At 36.5% G+C, this 23,672-nt stretch overlaps 2 protein-coding genes and 1 long non-coding RNA gene across 3 annotated transcripts; 2 read left to right on the top strand and 1 right to left on the bottom strand.

Annotated features, from left to right (window-relative positions):
• The first annotated feature begins 659 nt into the window (after nucleotides 1–659).
• Nucleotides 660–2,594, top strand: LOC110855516 (ervatamin-B). Its single transcript, XM_022103919.2, has 8 exons — nucleotides 660–857; nucleotides 921–1,050; nucleotides 1,119–1,301; nucleotides 1,368–1,399; nucleotides 1,471–1,552; nucleotides 1,661–1,893; nucleotides 2,141–2,247; nucleotides 2,320–2,594. Exons 1-8 carry the CDS (start codon nucleotides 765–767, stop codon nucleotides 2,477–2,479), a joined length of 1,020 nt encoding a protein of 339 aa, XP_021959611.1. The 5' UTR covers nucleotides 660–764; the 3' UTR covers nucleotides 2,480–2,594.
• A 16,177-nt stretch (nucleotides 2,595–18,771) lies between these two features.
• Nucleotides 18,772–20,304, top strand: LOC110855724. Its single transcript, XR_002548499.2, has 3 exons — nucleotides 18,772–18,911; nucleotides 19,208–19,271; nucleotides 19,873–20,304. It is a non-coding gene; the product is annotated as an uncharacterized LOC110855724 (long non-coding RNA).
• A 265-nt stretch (nucleotides 20,305–20,569) lies between these two features.
• Nucleotides 20,570–23,672, bottom strand: LOC110855515 (sushi, nidogen and EGF-like domain-containing protein 1). The gene is made up of 6 exons (XM_022103918.2): nucleotides 23,461–23,672; nucleotides 23,304–23,374; nucleotides 23,001–23,149; nucleotides 22,600–22,802; nucleotides 21,465–21,854; nucleotides 20,570–21,021 (listed from the first exon to the last, which is right to left on the bottom strand). Exons 1-6 carry the CDS (start codon nucleotides 23,513–23,515, stop codon nucleotides 20,648–20,650), a joined length of 1,242 nt encoding a protein of 413 aa, XP_021959610.2. The 5' UTR covers nucleotides 23,516–23,672; the 3' UTR covers nucleotides 20,570–20,647.

Raw genomic sequence — 23,672 nt, 5'->3', positions numbered from 1 at the left:
AATATGTAACAATTCATCCATAATTTAAACATAAATGCTATATAAGTGCATTAATTCATAACCAAGCATTTTTTAAACCGAGGTGTATAACAAGTTAAAAGTACATTTCCATTTGAAATTGTATTTAATACGAGATTTCCTAAGCAAATTTAATGAATTTGATGAAAAATTCATTTTCAAGGAACTTTGTCAATAGCGAATTTCTTTTAAATCAAATAGCTTGGTGAGACGGAGGCCGTAATGTGGAAGAAATGTGCTTCTCACAAATAGATACGTAATACATAAACTAAGGAAACGGTGACATAATACGGAAAATCCTCCAATTTACCTGTGAAATCTTGCACGTATTTTTGTACTGGTGTCAATCCATATAACTTTATTAACAACTTTGCGTGATCTCCAGTAAGGCCAACAAATCATCTTCAGCTTATTTTTAAACCCAAAACCTTGTTTCCGTAATCGCTTATACAACCAAAATTGTAAACAAGTTATCCAACGCCAGATACACTTGCATCACTGAATATTGTTCTATATTTCAAAACAATTTATGAAACAACAATTTATGATTTTCACATCTAACTAAGTAATTGCCGACATCTGACCGCAGTTACATATTTCCCTATTGTACTGCCAAATGTTTAGGATGAAATATTCGAACCAAATATGTCTCATGCATCAGTCTACGCCTTCATAGTCCACTATAAAAACCACCATGTCTTCCAAGTTGTTCATTGAGAAAAGCTATCAGATAAACTGAGTCAACAATGGGTAAATTCAGCATCCTAACAGTTCTCCTCGTAATGGGAATGTTTCTGGAAATTTCGCTGGCCGTCAAACCAGACTGGGTGTCCTTCATGGTATGAGTGCACTCAATTTTATCATTATTACATTATTTAAATTTGCACTCCCCAAAAATACAGAAACAATATAAAAAAGAGTATAAATCGGCCGAAAATGCGGCAAAGGCGATGGCCAAATTTGAAAAAACCTTAGCACGTGTGGATGAACATAACAAAAAATTTCAAAACGGGGAAGTGCAATACACGTTAGGTGAGATTTCATTAAGAAATCTATGCACATCGTTTCCGATACACACAATTTCAATGTAATGGATCTAGCTATAAACGAATTTGCGGACGAAGATCCAGACGAATTTCATCTTACCCATCATGGCTTGAAACCAGAATTAAGACTGGACGATTCAACCCGATCCGTTCCTCACGAGAGGTATGTTAGGGCGACGCCACCTGACTCGTTTGATTGGAGATCGTCAAATAAGGTTTCCGCAGTCAGAAATCAAGGTACATTTGGCTTGTTAGTTCGTCGCAAGATTTCGATGATACATTTTCTTTTATTTAATTTAACAGGGAAGTGTGGCAGCTGTTGGGCGTTCACTAGCGTAAGTCATATTAACATACCTCCATATGCATCATTATGCACGTGGGAACATTTTATAAATTATCTGTGTAGCTCTCTGCGGTTGAAAGCCAAGTGTTAATTGCTGGAAAGTCCTCGGTCCTGTTGAGTGAACAGCATCTGCTGGATTGTGATAGTAAGTAACCGCTAACACGTAAACACTTTAGACGCTGATCGATAATCACACTATCTAATCGTAAACTCCTTAGATGTCTTATTTTAGTTTAATATTTGAATCTTCCAGCTGTAGACCTCGGTTGCAATGGCGGTTGGCCAACAAATACCTTCAAATGGTTGCAAAATAATGGGGGCAGTAAAGCAGATTCTGCCTACCCATACACATCTGGCTGCTGTAATACAACAGGAAAATGCAGCGGGGCAAACGCCCCTGCAGTGCAAACCGTTACCGGATTTGAAAGGCTAACAATGCCTGCGACCGACGACACCCTTAAATCCTTTCTGGTTACTCATGGACCGGTGTGTACCTAAGTTGCATAAATTTGTCAACACACTTTTAAAATTAATGGTACCCAGTTTAAAAATCACTGCATTATGCATTTTATATTAAGGAAGTAATATTAAATCCAGAATAAATGTTGACTTGTCAAGTCAACGTTACTCTGGATATATGTAAATATGTCAGAGTGAATTTGCTTTTCAAAATGGTAACATTAATTTTAAGAGTGCAATGTCGATATATTTCGAAACTTATTTATTTAAACAGTTGGCAATTGCCGTTTCTGGAAGTGAAAAATGGGATCCGCAATATGCCACGGGATATCTATCGCGTAAGGTGAACCAAACAATGGATCATGCCGTATTGCTCGTGGGGTAACTTATATATATGTTAAATGAAAAAAAACTCGTCGAAAGTTACCAATTGGCTATACTAATTACTTTCAGATATGGGGCTGACAGTGTGGGCAAAAAATACTGGATCATTAAAAACTCCTGGGGGACAGGATGGGGTGACAAAGGATTTGCTAAAATTTTGGCCGGTCAAAACGATAACGTGGACTGCAGCGTTACTAAAAATCTTGCTGCATATCCCACCATTTCCTAAACTAATGCTGTTCAAACGAAGCAAAATTGTGCAACTGGTTACGGTTTCCTTGCTGGAATTATAATAATGACACGATTAACTAAATTCAAAATAAAGAATTATTTAATGCAATGTAGTCACTGTTTTGACAAATGTTAAATTTATAAATTATTTTGGATAAAAATCATCAGTTTGCTTCCCACCATAGCCATGCAGGTGCGAATAGTTTAACTGACCGTAGCTATTTGAGCTGCTCCACAGTTTGTACGCCGCCTCCTGGCTAATTTTTGCCCGTATTCTTCTCATGTTTGGAAGACCCTTTGCCATACCATTGGCTTTTCATTCGGTCCAAAACAGTTCAGTTGTGCGGATATTCGGAGTATTTCCCCTCGGCGATGAAATTTCCCATAAAGTGCAATGCTTGCAGAATGGGTGATTTTGCAATAAATTTCGTCTTTTTATAATCTTGTAGTCATAATCCACTTCCTCTGGGTTTGGGCGATGATAAAATTCCCTCCTTTCCAGGTGTTTTGGAAGTGTCCAGGTCCACATACACAAGTCTAATCACTAATGCTGAGAATCTTTTCTGACAGAGAGTCACAAGCATTTCGACAAGCTGACTTTCCCCGTGGTTGCCATGAAAATTCAGATTGAGCTAGCCAATAGAAATTTTTCTAAGAGTTTGGATTGCGTGCAATAAAAAACAATGCTGGGTTTGGATTTACTTTTCTTTAATAACTTATGTAGGTATGGCGTGACAAATATTTGACGAAAACATATCATGTTCAGAAATATGATAAGTAACCCAACGTTTCAAATATGGAATAACAACCAGTTTTCGAGGACCTATATATGTACATAATCCATAAGTACAACCCAAACTTAGGAAAAACGAAGAAACTTGTGGCTAGCACACATGTGACTCAAAAATAAATATTATTCACATAAATCTCTACATTCCGATTTAACACGATCCAAGAGTTCATAACTTGGTAAATTTACGTCTCGCGTGGTTTGAATGCGAAGACGAATATTACAAATGTGGATATGCATATTGCATATGTACAGTTGTAATATTCTCAGACATCAGACTAATTTACATGTAAACGTGTGACGTGTAGTGAGTGTCACGTGACTAAATATATATATTCATAGGAAGTAATTATGGTACATATGTACGCTGCTTCTTGTACTAAATAAATAATTATGTATGTCAAGCTTCATCAATTTCCCTTCCTCTTAAATGTCCTATTCAACAAGTTTCTCTTCTCGGCTGAAATTTCCGTACAATTCCCCCTCAATTCTACGCTACATAGTTGCTTTAAACGAGAACAAGGGTACACGAGCTTGGAAACACGCCTAAACACGCCGCCGTTAATTTAACCCAATGAAGAAACATCTAACATCGTCTTCGCCAGTCCTGAAATACTGTTCGATTGCATGATTATGAGGCACCATAGTTATTCATCCCTGGAATACTACACTGTACCTTAATTCTACCCAGTATTTTACCGTGACGCCTGCATTTTTTCATAATTTTAAAACATCCTCCCCAAATTAATTTAACCCAGCGCGCGATATTTGCCTTATTGTGTTTCACATACTCGATAACCGCCAAACACAAACAAGCCGCCAGACAGGTGACGAGTAGAATGAAAATAGTTTGAATACTGTCACCTAGCCTGACCACTTGAAATGAGGTCATTGCATAGCGAAATTTCCAATTCTTTCCCAATTTCGCCTTCCTTTCGCGTAAGATTGTCGCGTTCAGACTAACCTGACCAGCCACCCGGTTATAAATCCCTGAAGCAGAAAACAATTTAAAATACTGCACCATCCGTGATTCTCGCCAAACATCAAACCTAAATCCGATCGGACCTTCAAATATTGTTTTCTCTCCACGATACCACTTTTTAGCGGGATAATTTCTCTTGACAAATTCATGGTAGGATTCGACCTGACTCGACGGTCCCATATAAGCTGATCTATCACATCTCAAAAGATCTTCTTCGATAATCCCATTTACACGGGTGGCATTGAAACGGTCGGAAAATTTCAATTTCTCCGGATACCAGCGAATCTTTGGATTCAGCATGGAATACAGTAATCGCAAAAACTTCTGGGTATAAATTCTAGGAATTCTGGCAAATGTCGGATCATACATATCATTTTGCAAGTTCATCGATGAATCAAGCAGTTCATCAAGGAATATGGGAAATACGTAATCCCAAAATGAATTTCTTTCCAGCAGCCGATACCCATCGGATTGTTCAAAGTGAGACAAAATCGTGTAGCAGAATGCCCCCAAACTCCTAGCAAGCGAAACGTTTCTTAAAATCGCGCCTTGGTAGCCGTCCCAGTCACGCCATGTGCGATATCGGTCTTTGACCATATTGGGCTTTATCATTGTTTGAGATTTATCCTGACAAAAAATTACTTCATACTTATCGAGTCGTTCCCCAGGAAGTGGTGAATTTAAATTTGTGATGAAAATACTCAGGTAGCACGTGCTGAGCAGCATGCCGACAAGGAGCCAGGGAATACTTAAGAATCTGAAGGGTAGAAAAGTGCTGAGTTTTGTGGGCAGGTTGCTCACTTCGTCGATCAGGAGGCCGAAAAAGTATAAGAATAATTTCAGCGGATAGAATTGCTTGTTCAAAATGTAAAACCCTAATGAAATGAGGCAACATGATAAGAAAATCATGACCAGCGTTACAATCCACACGGCTGGGTCGAAAGGAGCGAAATACAAGGAAAATGAAATCCCCCTCGAAAAGTGGGAACAAGAAAAAAATGAGAAACCCGTAAAAGTTATGATAGCAAACTGCATGCTGTACTCAAAGTAACGAATCACTGCTGTACTACCGTAGAAATACGAAGGATAGAGACAACGTTCAGGGGGAATTGGGTAGCACTCTTGTCTCATTAGAGGGGTCTGGAAATGTCGAGTTGCGTTAAGTTTACTTAAAGCCGTGGTGAACAAGATTTCTGAAATGGGGTGTTTATCGGAAGAGTCGACCCAATTCTTCTCCAATTTTGTCGGGTTGTTGAAAGGGGTGAATAAAATTGTATCCTTATTTGAAATTTCAGTAGTGCAGGCAAAGTTTTGTAGAATTGGATAAATGCCTTTTGGGTAACAGGATGTAACCATATTTTCAGGCTGAAATAGCAACACCGCAAATTTCAACGGGCAATGCAGTCGATGCAAGAGAATGAGTGAGTACAAGGGGGAATTCATGTGGGATTCCAGTATTTTGTAGCTGCTTGGAAATAGGATAAAGTAAAAATGATCCGGATAAAGTTTCAACCCGTAATTCCTGTTTAGGCTTAAGTAGTCTATTATTTGAGTTAGAATCCAATCTGCTAAGGAATTTTGGTGGGATTTTGTAAAATCTGACGAATTTATGGTGACAAACAAAATCACGATTTCACAAAGCCAGCCCTTATTTTGGAGGAGATCGAGTCGTAATTGGGTATTGTTTTTGGTGACCCACGGCTTAAAATCGATTGGATAGATTCGTTTGGTCAGTGTAAGTGGAACGTTACGAGTAGTTGGTAAGTCCGAGGTGGAAATATTGTTGAAGACGAGGTGATGTCGACAAGTAGTGTTGGGCGAGAGGACAGATGCCAAATTTGTTACGGGTAACGACGTCGTGGATTCGATTGAAATAAAATTTACCGTGCAATACAGCACCAGAAAGGTCGAGTGAGGATGATTTAATTGGGTCATTGTGCGCAGTTGTATATTTTTTGCTGGATTGCAGTAGACCCTTTAAAATTTATAGAAAATACGAGAGGAAACTAATGTGGAAGAAGTCACTTAGCAAAACCAAGGTTGCAAAGAGTTTAAGAAATGCAAATATGTACGATGAAAAAATATGTGGATGTGTACGTATGTATGTAGACGGATTGTGTAAAGCAGATGAAAGTTAGCACAAAGTTTCTGGAAATTTTCCTACTCAAATTTCCCAGGTTGAGTAAAGTATAGTTTCTAATTCCATGAGTAAAGCAACCATTTTTATGCATGGGTGCACAGTTATCAGAGTAAGTTGTTTACGAATTATGCCGAGCCTGCTACCCACTGGATATGATACCAAAATGAGAACTGGGGGATAAGTTACATACCCCGGATATCTATCTTATGTCCGATTTGTCTCCGTGCAAAATATGTTAAAGCCCAAGGGAACTAAATCAAATCTACAATATGGTAGCATGCTTGCTTTTATTTGAAAGGTAAGAAAATTGTCTCCCTAAGGATATTTAGGGTTCACGAAGATGGTACATTGTATGTACCTGTTTTAATTAGCATAATTGCATGGAGTTAAAATATAAATATTGGTTGAGCTATCTGCGCTCTTACTTTTGCCTGCTAAGAGCTGAGCGTGTGATACATAAGATTTAAGAAGTTCGTGCTCACTGTCCTTGAATAATTTATTGAATGTGCGATTAGTTGATGAAAAGGCAAAACACTGAAGTATCTGCATAGTCAAGTCTGAAAACTAATTCTAGGATGGTGAAGTAAATTTTTGAGTTGTTTAACAAAAAGCTTGAAGTTATTTTAGTTTATGATTATCAGAATTTGTAATATTAAAGTGCTTATCAGATTTAAAAGAGTTACATATATTGAGACCAAGTCTTCTTGATAAGGCTTTACTTTTATTGTCAGTCCGAGTAGTAACTATCTAATTCTCAGTCAGTGCCTGTCTCCCACATCTTCGTGTCTCTTAAATTTGTCAATATTACTGCTACGTATGTAAGCTTAGGATTAGCGGTGTAAGCTTGGCGCTTAGCGCCCAGCGGACCAAATTTATGTTTAAATTAGGTCTGTTTCTTAGATAGATAAATTAGAGGAAGGATTTATTTTACAAATTTATTTGTTTATATAGATACATACATGTTGCGTTTTATGTACATACGTGTGTTGCGTGTATTTAGTTCAACTTATCCGACAATCTAATAAAATTGGTTTAATGTACATAGGTACATACTCAATAATTAAAGAAAAGTTACATGTTTGGCGCAAGCATCTAGTTTGACCTCCCAAAGCTGAAAATATTTAATTTGCATTAGTTGAACTGAGAATTGACATGAATATAATTTACGGCAATTATGGAATTACTCCAGCAAGTTGATTACCATCCGCCAATTAAGTAAATAAAGTCAGCACTGAAGTAAATAAGTACAAATATGAAATACGAAGTCGAAACCCTGAATTGAACTTGCTCATCAGAAGGTTCCTTAGTCAGATAATTTGTATAATTATCATTTTACTTCAAATTTAACAATTCCATCGCAATCTGATAAAATGCTGAAACATCAAACCCAATAATTAAAACTTGGGTATGAAGACGGATTCATAGCACGTGTGTTTATTTTAGAAATTTATATAAAATTTGTTAGTTTTTCTTAGCAGCGCATTCAGTAGTCATAAATCTTTGCAGGGCCACCTTAGGTAGGTTAGAATCGCACAAATTTGTGCATCATTTTTTTAATTCAATTATTTAATTAATGCTCAAATTTAAAATGCTTTGTAAATTAGACTTGTAAATTTGCAACATGGTATGGACGCCATCATTCAAACCATATTTACTCCACCATTTAAAAATATGTACCCTTTTAAGATGTAGTTTTGTCGAATGGGATTATAAATCTGGACAACTAACCTTACCAAAGAACTGCTCGAAATGGCGTGTATTTAGCCAAGCACTGCAAATATTATGTTCACTCGTCTACGGTGTGGTAATAATAATGCAGCTGGCTTTTGGAGAAAACACAATTCTCGAAAAATTACAAGGAATCCCTTTCTTTGGTGTGCTGGTGATTATGATCATATCCAGATGGTACTGGCCAAGTCCGAGCGGTTTAAATAAACCAGGCCAAGCAATCAATATGTTTGTACGGTTTAAAAATTCTTCTTCAAGAAAAACTGGTAAATTTGAAACGGTTTCAGTTAAGTATGCCAGCTGAGCAATATGGTGATAATTTATCAGAGCTTTTTAATTAATTAGTGAAATCAATTAATTTGCTAATTAATTACCAATTTTCAGCTAATTAACAATTATAAATTAGTTTTAATTACCTTACTAGAGTAATTAAACTGAGTCAATTATAATTAATTAGTTTCGTGATATTTTAACCAATTAATTAATTAACTAATTAATTACTTAATTTTTGAGATTTATCTGGTTTGCGCTGTTTCGTTTTCCCAGGTAAAGTGGCGTTTTTTAATCTGGCAACTCTCCTATTCTACATGACTTATTTTCAAGCCCTCATAATTAAATTTCATGCAATAATTTCAACTTTGTTACAATAAATAACTGCATACTGTAAAGTATATAAGTGCCAATAATGGAAGACGATATTCTCAAAAATTAATATGAAAATCTTAACAAACTAACAATGTCAATACTCAAATACCATCATCAGCTCCAGTTGAACTTTACTTGATGGACTGATTATAATCATTCCATCAATTAAAGGATACATAAATGTATCCGAAATATGGGCGATGTTAAAATGTAACGATCATTATAAATTTGAGTTGCCGGTAATTATTTCTGCCGTCCGTAATTTTATATTGTAGCTTGTAAATTTGCGTTGAAAACAATTCTTTTTTTAACTAATTAATTATTTTTCGAGAAGTAATTAATTACTTTTTTTAGAAGTAATTAATTAGTAATTATAATTAATTAGTTGAAGCTCTCTAATTAAAAATTGATAATTAATTAGATTAAAGATGTCAGCGCTAATTATTAATTACTAATTAATTATTCTTTGCGTTAATTAAAAAGCTCTGTAATTTATGTGATAAATTATTTCCGAGAGATATTTAGGGATGCCCCATTCAAAAGTTAACCAGCAATTTTATTGGAATTTCGCACGCTTAAGAATTCGAAGACATTGTCTCCCTTCCACAAGGGACAGGAAACTTTGGGGAATTGTGAGATTTCTGGGGTACTTGAAATTTGCATATTTCTAGGCGGGCTAGGCTAAAATAAGAAAATAAGTTATTACATGAACATGACCCCACATCGCTCAAGGGCCTTAATGAACTCTTTAGCATTGATTGAAGACATACTTACCTGAGTTAATTGTTAGATTGCGTTACCATCTTAGAAGGAGCATCCACCCTGGATAAACTTATCGTCATCTGTCTAAGTGTCTGCGAACTTAGCTTGCTCATTGGCCCGTTCCTTGTTATCCTGCTGGAACTCCATTCACCTTGTGCACCCCCATTCATTGGGTCTTTGTCGCCATACTGTTCCGCCCGAGTGTGGACGGAGCCACCAATTCTTGTCCGCTCCACGTGGATGTTGGCAGAGGTCTGGTTTTGGCAACAAACGACGTACGATGGGACATTATACATAATGTACGCATTAATTGTACCGATCGGGGGGATGTTGGATTACTTGCAATATTTTCAAAGGTCTGTGACACAATGTATTAATTTTTTAATGTGCACAGTCAATAAACGATCCAGGGTATCCAAATACTTTAAAAAAAATTTACCTAAATAAATTTTTTATTTGCTCCAAAACCTATTTGAAATTGGTTTTAAACCAATTTTATAAAATTTGACAATATTATCAGATAAAATTTGAAGTAATAAACTTTAAACGATTATTTTAAAAAAGAATTCGGAACAATTATTTTTTACAGTGAGGAAAGAAGTGGCAAATGTTTAAAGGCTACAAAGCACTTTTTATAGAAAGTCGAAAACCACTTTGTATAAAACCGAAAACCTGATTTTTGATGCCCCAAGACGAACTATGGTCGAGGCATTATAATTAAAGTCATTTTTACATAAGGAATGTATGGTAAAATGGCTTTAATTATAATGCTTCGACCATTTAACCCATTATTAAATTTTATACACAGGATTACAACCCACGGGAGGAGCAATGTCCGTAAAAACGTGAAAGCAACCAATCAGGAAAAACAGACTAATTCCCAGGAACAAACTATCAGGATGTATCGATCCCTACAGTTGCTTGAAATCGGGCTGAACGACGCCATTAAGGGGCAAATCGTTCCCGCCATGATTGGTGTGTGTCCCTGGTTGCAAGTATTCTCTTTATTTGTGAGCATCAATTTTTACCGGGAAATACCCCTCCCTGGATATGCCGTGTTCCCCATGCTTTTCGTGGATGCACTCCTATGCAATTTGATCATTGGCACGTTGGCGGGGCAAATAAATTTAACAGAGAGGGTACTGGCCGACATGAAAAGGCAGTTGAAACGATACGCGGTAAGGTCTTGGTATAGGAAGGAGTTGTTGGCGTGTGCCCCACTAAGAATCAAATTTGGACAGAACTTCATCGACAAAGGGACTCCTCTGGTAATTGAGGATTTTTGTTTTGACCAAACAGTTAATTTGATCTTGCTAGAGGACATGTAATTATCTTTTGGCTAGCAGTTTAGAGAGCAAGTAATGTATAAGTAATGTGTATAAATAAATACGTGCGTTTATAGATATGTTTTAGTGTGGTAGGTTTTGAAGCACGTCTTATTGGCTTTGATATTGCGAAGATAGGTTTTTGAAATTTTAATTTGTCTGGGTGCAACCATCACGGATCTGTGGAGGTTTTCTGCAAACGTTTTTTCACGTTTCTTATCAGTGTTTTGATCTTCTGGAGGACAGGTGAACAAGGACAAATTTTATATTTTGCATTTTCACGATCCGTATAGTGTACGATTAATTTTGTCCGGCTCATCCCTTGACGGATAAAGTGGTCACGAGCCTTTTTCCGATCCGAAAAAATCACTTCTTTACCTCCATATTGAAATGTATTATTTAGTTAGTTGAAATTCTCCACTTAAATACATAAGTTACCGACTTACTTGTCTAAGAAATTATTTAAACGTATGTATGTATATGTAAGGACAAATTACATAAATACTTACATATTTATGTGTGTGTATGTATGCGTAGATACATAAGTCATAAAGTAGGTTTGGCTTATTCCTGATTATGCAAATAAAATTATTGACAGAAAAACTTATCGTACATACTTGAAGTCATCAAATGAAGAAACAAACAAGGTACTCAACACTCACTTTGCGATGACGCCAGCGGTCTCGCTCCGATTTGGATGAAACATCGATAATTATGTAGCCTTAGGTAAATAATTGAACACATGTTTCGGGATTTTTCATAATGCTCAGTTTAAACAAAGTTATGGTGTTATAAGTGGCCGAAAATTCGCACTTTTCTCGTGAAGTATTTCGTTTTTTGTTTTTGAGGGAGAAAAATGCAAATTTTCGGCCACTTATAACATCATAACTTTGTTTAAACTGAGCATTATGAAAAATCCCGAAACATGTGTTCAATTATTTACCTAAGGCTACATAATTATCGATGTTTCATCCAAATCGGAGCGAGACCGCTGGCGTCATCGCATAGTCAGCTACTTCTGGCCCACTTGCTCCAAACTTGCAACTTACATAAACTTGAAATAATTAGAGAATATTTTACACTCCTACGTATACTCTTAGGCACCTGGTATTGAATTATTGCGAATCATTACTGGACGGAGTACATACATGACTCTACCGGCATCGGCAATATCGATCGTTACGGCGCAGTAGTGAGGTGGTAATGAAATCTGTACCACTCAGAATCAAACTATAACCACGCTGGTAAACAAGTATTACCAAATCAATACCAGCACGGTGTTCATATGTTACTCTACCGGATGCTTTATAGTGTAGGTTTACAAATTTTTACTATTTTAGTTATATCCAATCAACTCTATCTTATACATATCTAGAAAAGTGTTATTACCAGTTTTGTTATATAAGGTGTGTCCACTATATAGTTGGATTGATGGATTTTAAATGGTACTCGGCAGTTGGTGGTGGTTGTTGTTTAGCTATATGATTTTTTGGAAACCCAATTTCAAGGGCAACTATCAGGTGGAAAGCCCTTTTTATCAGAAAGTCTAAATTCAATAGAAATCAGGGTCAAAGTGAAGACCTCGCGAATCGAGTTTTTCACAACTATAAAATCGCCACTTCACGTTATTCGAACAAGACGTGGCAGGAGATCAAAAAGGAAGGATGTCCCAAGACAACAATTTTCTTTAACATGAAGTATTACGATGACAAAAAGTGAAATTCAAAAAACATTCCACATCAACTCCGGTCATGACCATCCACCAAAGCTTGAAAAACATTTATAAAATCTTGGGAACTAATTCTTCGACGTCACCTCGTTGTGCCGCTTTGGTACTGAAATTTTCAAAAATTTTATTGCGCAACATTAAAGTTCGCAAACTGAGGATTCCGGAAAAATTCAAACAAAATTCCCCAAAGTACGTTAAACACCAAAAAATTACATGCGAAAAATTTTGCAAAAAAATGTGTCGCGAAATGTCATGACAAATTATCATCGCTTATGACAAGACCTACGTCGAAGCAGATCCCCCAAAGACTTCGAAAAGCACATTTTTTCATTCAGGCAACCCTGTGAGTGTGGGTTATCAACAGAAGTTGTACGTGAAATCTAAATTCCCTGCAAAATTCCAAGCAAGGCTTACATTGAGACAAATGGGCTTAAAACAGAAAACCCTCTAAATGCCCCTACTTGCGAAAAATTGAAAAGTTTTTGGCCTTGTGTAAAAGTTGATACTCTAACCGTCGCTCAAAGGCAGAAAAACTGGAAAATTTCGAACGTTAATGGCGAAAAATCAGCAAAGACATTCCGCAAGTGGGTGGAAAATCGATAATTTGAGGGTTGGTGCGGAAATTGTCATTGGTGGCCCAGAAGAGGCTCAGACAAATCGTCCGCGACAAAAACTGACGGACATGGTTCGCGGCTACACTACCCTAAAGGTTTTATAAAAATCTTCTAATTAGGTGGAACTCCACAGGTCATGGATCCCAATCCAACTATATAGTGGACACACCATAAATGTGGCCATAATCGATCGGTAAATTTTACTTTCGTTTTATAACAAACTAGCCTACAAGCCCGTCCTACAGACCGGCCGCATTAATTATTTTACACGAACATTCCACGAATGTAAAATTAAGCCAGTACATAAGAGACGCGATGCAGTAAGCTCGATAACCATGCTTAATCGATAGCTAAATTTTACTTTGGTTTTGTAACAAATTCTACAAATTAAAAATTCCTGACTTCTTCCGCAATGTAAAATATTGGATTACCTAAACGGTTTAGATAATATCTTGTAAATTTTACATTGCGGAAGAAGGTCAGAATTTCTAATTTGTAGAATTTGTTACAAAAGCAAAGCAAAATTTACCGATCTAGGGTTATCTAAGGTTTAGGCTAAACCCTATCTATGTATGCAAATATGTGCTTGACTCACTCTAAATAAATTGATTTCCAATCCAAATATTTTACGAACACTAACCCATTCGATTTAGCCAACTGAACCCTTAGTTTTACCAAGCTTCTTCATTCTCTTGTTCGCAATCGGGAAAGAAGAAACAAAATACTTCCGCTATGGCGTCCCCCCTTGCGTGGAAATCTTTGCAAAATTTTGAAACTGCTTTCCAGTACTGTTGGACGTGTTCCTTCGCCTGGGACAAAACGAGCAAGAAATTCGTCGCCATAAAGTCACTGCATTTGCTGATTACCTTGATCATAGTCTTTTTCGTTGTCACCCCGATTGTTTGTGGCTTATGTATTGTCACCATTCTTCTAAATATTTACGGGACTATTTCACCCCCACTGACAAGCTTTTTTGTCTGTGTCATCATTACAATGTTAACATTTTTTTCCGTGACGGTTGAATTGGTCATGTTTCTCTATGTTGAGCAGTTTACGGCAGGCTGCAATCATTTAATACGGATTACAAGGCATGATAGCAAACATGGTATGCAGAACGATTTTTAAATTATATGTAAATTTATACATGACTCGTGTACTCCTTATTTCTTTGTATCCTTAATAAAATAGTTTACGAAAAAAGCAAGGGCTTAAGCTTCGAAAAAATCGTGCTACTTTCGATGACAAAATCTTGATACGCTTACAAAATCTCATAACCGTGGTAACTTATTTTACGATAGGAAAAATATAAAAAGGAATGCGAAGAAGTAATGAATACCCCACAGAGTTGAAGTATAAATGCTTAGACACACAGGGTGGGCATGGAGGCTGTTATGTTCATAGTTATTAAGATTGATATGCAAAAAATCACTCACAGACTCAATATTAAATTGGTTACCTTACGCAAAATTACACATATTCTTTTAATATTAACATAACAATTTGATTTTTTTTGCAGCATCACCACCCCGGAAAATTGATCCACTCGGACTCTTCCTGAACTTTAATGTTGCCCTGTTTTCGATATATGGTTATTTCTTGTCCCCATTTTTATACTACGTCGATTTAGATCCGGGCTATCTCTTTACAAGATATGTTCTCCACCTTGAAGTAACCACGTTATCATATCGCCTATTTACACACTCCTTACGCTTTCTCCAGGTTCTAGTAATATTTCAAGTTTCCCGCCATCTGCCCATTTTAATTTCCTCGTTATCATTGTTCATAACTATTTTACTTGATGCGATCTATAAATTGGAGTTGCGAGCAGTTTTAATCCGAAGTACGGCTGATTTACAGATTAGAAAACATCGAGAATTAGCCCTAATTCTGCAACTCGTTGGTGGCGTTGTCGCCCCGGCTACCGCCATAATGATGGGGCTGGGACTACTTATGAGCGTTGTGTACAATTTCGTAACAATTAGACTGTACAGCGTTATCCCGATGCCACTTTACCTCTATTTTCCATCCGTGTCTGTCCTGATTCCAGTAATTATTGAAGCTTTGCTACCATTTGGGATAAGATTGAATGAGAAGGCGGTTCAATTGAGGAACAAGTGGGACAGAGAGTTAGAGCGATGTGGGGATAGAAAGTACGTGAGGAGATTGTTGAGAGCCAGCAAACCGTTCTGTATTAATTGTGGGGTTGCTGGATATAACGTTTTGAAGCTTGTGAAAGGAACGAAAGTCTGGTTTTATGATCAGACCCTTAATTACACGATTTCAGCGTTGTTGTCAAACCCGAATCTGCCTATGTAGTAATCGAACCCGAGATAATCTTGTCCTGATTGTTACAGTCAATGGAAAAAGTATTGGCAACACCCACGCAAGCTAAATAAAATTGGTTATAACTTTGGCATGCGTTATCAAATTAGCGTGAAACTTTGAACACATTTGATAAATCTAATGTAGTGTTCGATTATAATCGTGTTTCCGATTTAAACCTAGTAAACATAACGCAATCCAAATTTTGACCCTAACTAGTCAGGTACGAACCTGCAAAAAGTATTGGCAACATGTGGCTAAATTAGTTACTCGACACAATTTTCTTAACCATCTTCCACATTTCGTTACGGTAAGGTAATTAAGTGACAAAATATAACGTTAGCGACATTTTAAGTCTACAGTTGTGTTGTCTGGAGCCAAAATGGCGGCACTAAACCAGCTGTATTTGGCGCGGCGAGAAATATTCATGCCTCTTCCATAAAAATGCTTTGTTATCGAAAAATCAAAGAGAAAACATACTTTTCCATATTCACTATTGAAAACGTAGCAAAGAAATATAAAATGACGATCTCAGTTTCTACTTTTCGACGATGCGGAGGAAAAAGGTCACCTACGCCCAAAATCTACTGATGAATCAAGCAACAAATCACTCGAGATCGGAAGATTTTAGCCCCCAAATCCATGTTGAATTGCAGTACTAACTGTGGGCAAACATATCATTCAATTTGGTGTTCACTAAAAAATTATGCCTTGGGGTTTCAGGCTCCAGAAGCCCGACCGACGAGAGAGTCCCCAAAGCGAACCACCTCAATAAATTGGGATGGGCTAAATATAAGCCTCAATTGACTTCCAATGAATGAAATAAAATCTACTGGTACGACATAGGCATATTTTACTTATTCGGAGCTCATTAATTGGTTCAAGTCTGGCGGATGCCATAAAAGGCTCAGAAATACGAAAACGTTCGTATGGCAGTTTAACACATAGGAGGATCGATTATGGTTTGGGGTTAAATGACTAGGTGGCGGCGTGTTTACCTGGTCATTATCGATAAAATCATGACCAGGGAGGTCTAATTAATCATTCCAAACGATAATTTGAAATTATTTGATAAAAACCTGATCTGGGGAGGAATTTTATATTCCAAAAATGCAGTGACCCAAAACAGCTACCCCAATTAAGGATGCAAGTTTTTGGAGACCGAAAAGGTTAAGCTTCTTTCGTTGGCTGCACAGTCTCCTGATGTCATTCTGATTATTTGGGCTGCGAAAAGAGAGACCGGTGGGAAACCACTCGATGAAAAACGAGCTTGTCAAAAGTTCGAAACAAGTGTGGCCAACCATATAAAAAAACGTTATAAAGAACCTTGTCGAATCAATTCAACGGCCTATTTATGCTCTTATTGCGTCGAGGGGAGGGGCCGCGTAACATTAGAAGCAGTGTGACGTAATAAAATTGGCGATTCTTTGATTTATGATTTTATAAGTTATAGGGTGCCAATACTTTTTGCGGGTTAATTTTACATATTTTCCAACAAATTATTTAAAAACTGTGTTTATCCAATTTTAATCAATGAAACATGATTATAATCGAAAACTACATTAGATTTGCTAATTGCGTACAAATTTTCATGCTAATTTGATAATGCATGCCAAAGTTATAGCCAATTTTATTTAGCTTGTGTGGGTGTTGCCAATACTTGTTCCATTGACTGTATGTGCTAATGTTCTAATCAATGTTTAGCTACAAATTGTTTAAATTAGTTACATATTTGTTTTTTTACGTGTCATTTGTGGAAGAGCATGGTTTATAATCAATCGAAGGACAAATGCATGAAATATGTATGATTTTTATGATTTAATTAAATAGAATAGTTTAGATGCTTATAAAAAATTATATGCTACTTGTGTCATGGTGTGTAAACCAATTTGCAATGAATTGATCTCTGTTGACACGTGAATAAAGGATTAACAACAACAACAATATGTCATCCTATTCTTTGCCCAGCCTTCGGGAAATTTGGAATACTTCAACACTTTTATTTTGATCACTTGAAAAACTCATCCCCGTATCCAACGCCAGAAACAGGGCAAGAATTTTTCTGAATCTCCGAAAAAAAGCTAATCTATAATTCTTTAAAAGATTTTGGTGACAAATTTCTCATCCTTTTCTACTCACGTCTTGAAACTTAATGGTAGATGCTTATGTATGTATCAATCGCAATATTTACAAATAAAGTAAAGCTTTAACTCGGTTAACCTCGTGTAATCGAATTATCAAATTTTGCATAATTTTATTCAGAGTGCGTCACGTTGAAATTATGGATAACAGCTTACAGAAAGGCTGACACGTCACTCCATTTTGCATCGATGTCACGGGAATTAATAAAAAAATGAGAATTTAATTATGTATGGATGAAAAATAAATAAAGCATAGCTACTTTTTATTTATGTGCAACTATACCCCCTACAAACATAGGGGAAGAAAATTTGGAAAAATGAGAAAATGCGTACATACGTGTGTAGACTTGGTAAAACAATGATTTCATGCATAGATCTAAATTTTCATTTGTTATTCGAATACTCCCATGAATATGGATATTTTAGTGCATCAAACGTTTTAAGACATTTATTTCTTACCACATAAAAATTCAATATAAGTATTAGAGGTGCATTCTAATATGTAGTAAGCTAAGTAATCAGTTAAAGTTGGCGTATTAACGACTTATCTCGGATTTAATTGTATACTGCCCACAATACATTTGTAAAGAACTTAATGCATGCATAAGTATTTGCATAGTACATACTCCAATTCCACTCACTATGTGACTAACAATGGAGGTCTCCCAACGCATGCTCACAGATTTGGACCAACTATTGTCAATCGATCGCAAACTAAATCTGTAAAGAGGATAAAACGCACCTCAAAATTGAAAAATTTTACACTTTGTGAATTCTATGCTCAGTGCTCCTTTTATCCCTTTCTTATGCAAATATCTCCGCTAAACTTTTGCATTGACAGATATTGTCATTTGCAAATTTCATACAGATTTAGTTTGCGATCGATTGACGCTAGTTTAGTCCAAATCTGTGAGCATACGTTGGGACACCTCCATTGTGAGCCATGCATACATATTTGCATATGTACATACTTATCCCTTTACTCCTCACCATCATTTTTGTCCATTCAACTACATATTAATATGCTTAACTAAACTTTATATAAATTCTTCGTCACATCCCAAATATCCTTGCTGCATAAAATCATAGTTTATACAATTCAAAGTGAAGAGTAGTAGTACGTGTTGTTATCAAACGTTTTCAATTTATTTTCAACTCTAACCGTAGCGCAATTGTGGTTAATTAACTTCTGGATTTGGATTGGATATGCACATGGACTCTGGTCATACGGATTTCTATTTATGACATATTGGTAAGTGCTTTTACTCAAATTTATTTTTAAATAGCCAATAGTTCCAGAAATTGATAAATGCAGTATTATATTACAATGGGAAATATTTTTACTTCCATTTCAAGCCCTGAATATTAAAGAGTACTGTCGTTTTTGGAAAGTAACATAAATTTGCTATCTTTTTAATTGGGAATAAATAAATAGAATAAATTCATTGTTAATCAAGAAAGATGCAGATGTAAATTTTTACCAGTCTAGGAAACATTAGCTTATTTATTCTTGTCGTAAACATTGTAATAATTTGATCTTCGTTATAGATTGTGCGTACTGACGTGGAAACTTACCGAAATCTAACAACACACACATACATGTTGCAATCAGGTTAGCATTATTAGGGGCCGTCCATTAATTACGTAAAGAAAAAATCACTAGACCCCCCACCATCCATCCCTCCTTAAAAATGTGTGACGTAGGAACGAGATCATTGGACCCTTAAACCCCTCCTCTCGATTTGCGTAACTTATGGACGGCCCCTAATACATATTCTACCCAGGGTTGCAGAAATCTCAGAAATCTCATCTCACCTTCACAAATCTCATCTCACTGAGATATATTGAGAAATAGTGAGACATGAGAAATATGAGATTTAGTGAGATTTATGAGCCATGCAGTGGCGCCACCTAGCGGTCGGGGTCATTAACTGCATGTTTATCTCATTATTTTTCATATTTCTCACTCAGCCCCAAGTGAGATAAATGATATAAATCATTAAATCTCACTAAATCTCACTAGGTGATATATATTACTTGTAACCCTGATTCTACCTCCTTCATATTTATCATTGAATAAATAAATACATCGTTCATCTATATACAATTTGCAAATGCTAGTCCGAAGTTGGGCCAGCAATTTCGGTTATACGTAACCATAATTGTTTAATTATAAATAAATATAATTGTTTTATTATTTCATTTGTTCGCAGAAAGGCGACCCCTTTACCCCCAAAAAACGAACAATCAATGCATCCAATCGAACAATTTTACCGCATCCATTATGCCAGTTTCCTTCTTGTATTCGGATTTGTGAGCTTTTTCGCAATGCGGAACGATAAATCGGCAGCGCGTGGGCGCAAATGGCGAACCTCTGAAGCTTACTTACATCTCCTGGAATTTCTCGGAGGCTGGGTTGGAAGTCTTTGTGCTCAAGTATTGTTTTGTCACAAGATCAGGAAAGCAAGCTACCAGTTGGTGTACTGGTTCATTGTTATGTTTCATGTTGTGTTCATGACGAAAGAGCTGTTTAATTGTGTCGATACGGTCGTGAAATTATTTACATAGTAATTGCTCTGTGATACAATTATCCATTTGCAAATCGGTTTAACATTCCATAATAAATCTTTCCTATCTGTGATTAATTTTATGTGAGAATTTTATTTTTTCCCTTTGTGAGAAAAATTTTCAGGTGAAAATGCAAATCTTCCGTCACGTTTTCCAACTTTGTAACCAGTGAAACCAATTCCATATAAACGGCTTGATTTGCTAATTAAAATTATTTATGTATTCATGATTAATCTAGCTAGACAATTCATTTCGTAATACCTTCATGTAAATTGATGGATTTACAAATTTAAAGTTTTATGAAAACTATGGCAAATTTTATGATTTATTTTACCTGTGTAGGTACATGTACATATGTATAATAATTCGAAACTTAAATTTGTATCACTACTTTTCAGAAGAGTAGTGGCATCAAGTGTCTTAAATTTCCTGGCAGATTGGTTCGCATGGATAATCCTTTGGTGCAACACACACTTTGGACTTAGGGTTGTAAACCAATTGCCCAGTTTTACCAAAACGTGGACACTCATGCTTAATTTTCTCGCCATTTGAGCACACATAGTAATTAGAACAGTCGTAAGGGTCCGGCAGCATATCCACGTTCGACAGGCATACGACGTCACAGGGTGTACTGATTCCGGAAGTAACGCGGAAAACCCAGACCCCGGGAATATTGATATTCGTTGTTGTTGGAATATACTCCGCCCACCTGGTGCATGCGTACGCGACTTGGTAGCGAGCTTTACCATCAGCTGCGTCCAATCCTGCGAAAGGGTTGTGTTTTCCGTTAAAGCCTGTAATTATGTAGATAAATATTAATATTTTATGTTAAATATTATTTACTTTACAATGCGACGACGCCAGCTCCGATTTTCCCAAAACGACGATAATTCTGTAGCCTTAGATAAATAATTGAACACGTGTCTCAGGATTTTTGGATCATAATGCTAAGTTTAAACGAAATTATGAAGAAATGAGTATGAGAGAATTTCGATTTTCTCCCTCACGAGAAAATTTTCATGGCAAAAATTCAGATTCTCGCTCACGGATTCCATCATAATTTCGTTTAAATCCTTAAAATTCCTGAAATACGTTGAATTATTTACTTAAGGTTACATAATTATCGTCGTTTCGTCAAAATCATCACATTTTTAGTAACATAGAACTTACAAAAATCTGAAATATTTATCAAACATTTTTGGAAACCCGATATTTTTTTGTAACCCCACCCACTTACCCGAGCAATGGTTTCCACCATCACCATTTATCATGTACGCGTTCACCCAATCGATTTTATTATAAAGGAAGATCACATAAGATTCCGTCCCCCCAAGGGTTAAGATAGTTTGAAAAGTATTTCTCAAAGCGGACCCTGGACAAGCAAAGGCAGGCGGACTTGCCCCGAAGAACGGAACGTCGTACGTGGTCATGACGAATGCCCATTTCAAATCGAAGGACATTCCTGGAAAGGCTTTTTGCAGAAAGGGCTCCACTTTGGAGAGTGTGGCGTTTTCGGTGGCTTGTCGGTAGGTGATATTTCCACCGATCTGGGTGTCAATGTCGGCCCAAAATGGGGTTATCGTGGGAATAGAGAGAGGGCTGCAATCGGGGATAGATGCACCACTGCCTACAATTTTGGGAAATTATGTCAGAATTTAAATTTTTGTAACCTATTTAGAAAGGAAGTATTTTACAATGCGATGGTGTGAAGGGTAACCCTTCGATTTGTTTGAAATTTTGGAACCATGCAATACAACTAACTTTTCTTTAGGCAGTTTGTGTGATGGTGGTAATTTGTCAAAATATTTTAGGACAAAGTTGAAAAACTCACGACTTTTTAGCAGACAGAGGAAGCAAACTCAACTTACATTCTTTTCCCTCAATAAAAATCGTCTATTTTTCAACTTTGACCTAAAATATTTTGACAAATTCCAACCATCGCACAAACTTCCTCAAGAAACGTTGGTTGTATACCACATAGCTTCAAAATTTCAACTAAATCGGAGGGTTACACTTCACACCGTCGCATTGTTAGAATACATAGAATAAAATAGATAACCTATTCCGGCAAAAAGTGTCGTAAATGTGAATTTAAAAAACAATGGAGAACTTTTTTTAAAATATAAATACACTAGTGTAGAAGCCCGTCAATCGACGTGAAAAATAGGCCCGTCGATAAGCCCGTTGCCCCAACATTAGTGAAGTTAGCCTCTCCTGTTCTCTTTGCAGAGCGGAGAGAGAAAAGGAGAGGCTAACTTCTGAACTAAGCCACCGACCCAGCAGGCAGCGATACACTCGTCTGCTTTATATAGTTTAGATTATTCTTATATTTTTAAATATGAACAGACGAATTTTTCAATAAAATTTGTCACCTTTAATGAAGGTGATTCCACCGTTTGTATTTATGAAAAGCTTGTTGTAGGACAAATTAGCAAATTTGAAGCCATCGAGGAGCGTGACGGGGACAAACGCATCGTCCATTGTGGGAAGGGCGAGGTCACTATTATCAGTCCCAAAAGGGATCATGTCTTTGACTGGGATGCCGTACGTGCCTTTCAAACTTTCTGGAAAATCGCTAAAAATAAGAGAAGGATTGATTTAATTTTTGCTGGTTTTAGAGTATTAGTTTGTTTTTGTCTCAGTTTACAAATGAATTAATTCTTGTTTAAATTTTAATTATTTGGATTACTATTATACAGGAAGTCCAATTTAATTATTTATCAAATAAGATGTAAAATTCTAAAGCGATTTTAAAAAATTATAAAAATCTAACCGGTCACGACTGCTCTGCGCCTCACTTGGATTTTCAAAATTTTCCGCCAGCTTGGCGATTGTATTTTCGCAATCAATACACTCCGCGTAACCGGTGTCTTCATGGAGTGCATTGAATGATAGTGAAAATCGTTCCGACGTGATGCTCAGCTAGCAATAAATTGAGACAAATTTGCAAATTTAATTGAGAAAATTCTTGCACAAAAATTCCAAATCGCTTTCTCGACTCTCACTTCCGGTACGGATAAGTTACTTCACTTCCACAACCAACAGAGATTCTAAATTATAATATAGATGTAGATACCTTGGCTCCATCCTCAATCCACGTTTCCGCATCTCGCTCTACAACTCTCACCAGTACGGACGCATTAGTAGCTGAAAAACGGAAGAAAATATGTATGTACTTCCCAAATTATTTGGTTGTTGAATTATATGTTTTTAGGAAATCTTGTCTTTGTTACCACCAAATATACCCAGATTCAAAATTATTAACAACATCGCTGTTTCGGATATCATACTTGTAGAATTATCTCGCCACCTTTATAAAAAGATAAAAAATTCTTAAATTCCTGAACAACGCTGATCCTGCTCTCAACACGTTGATGATAGAAATGAACTTGATAAACTGCAAATGCCTGACTATGATGGTTATTAGTCACTGATAATTCTGAAA

This window comes from Folsomia candida, unplaced genomic scaffold, assembly GCF_002217175.1.
Source record: "Folsomia candida strain VU population unplaced genomic scaffold, ASM221717v1 Fcan01_Sc013, whole genome shotgun sequence".
NCBI lineage: Eukaryota > Metazoa > Arthropoda > Collembola > Entomobryomorpha > Isotomidae > Folsomia > Folsomia candida.
This window is presented reverse-complemented; position numbering and strand designations above follow the sequence as displayed.

Coding starts and splice junctions, on each gene's coding strand:
- LOC110855516 (XM_022103919.2), top strand. CDS start 765: ATGGGTAAATTCAGCATCCTAACAGTTCTCCTCGTAATGGGAATGTTT. Junction 1,051..1,118: donor GGAAGTGCAATACACGTTAG/GTGAGATTTCAT, acceptor TAATGGATCTAG/CTATAAACGAATTTGCGGAC. Junction 1,400..1,470: donor GCTGTTGGGCGTTCACTAGC/GTAAGTCATATT, acceptor TTATCTGTGTAG/CTCTCTGCGGTTGAAAGCCA.
- LOC110855515 (XM_022103918.2), bottom strand. CDS start 23,515: ATGATATCCGAAACAGCGATGTTGTTAATAATTTTGAATCTGGGTATA. Junction 22,803..23,000: donor GCGCAGAGCAGTCGTGACCG/GTTAGATTTTTA, acceptor TCTTATTTTTAG/CGATTTTCCAGAAAGTTTGA. Junction 21,022..21,464: donor TGGTGGAAACCATTGCTCGG/GTAAGTGGGTGG, acceptor ACATAATTACAG/GCTTTAACGGAAAACACAAC.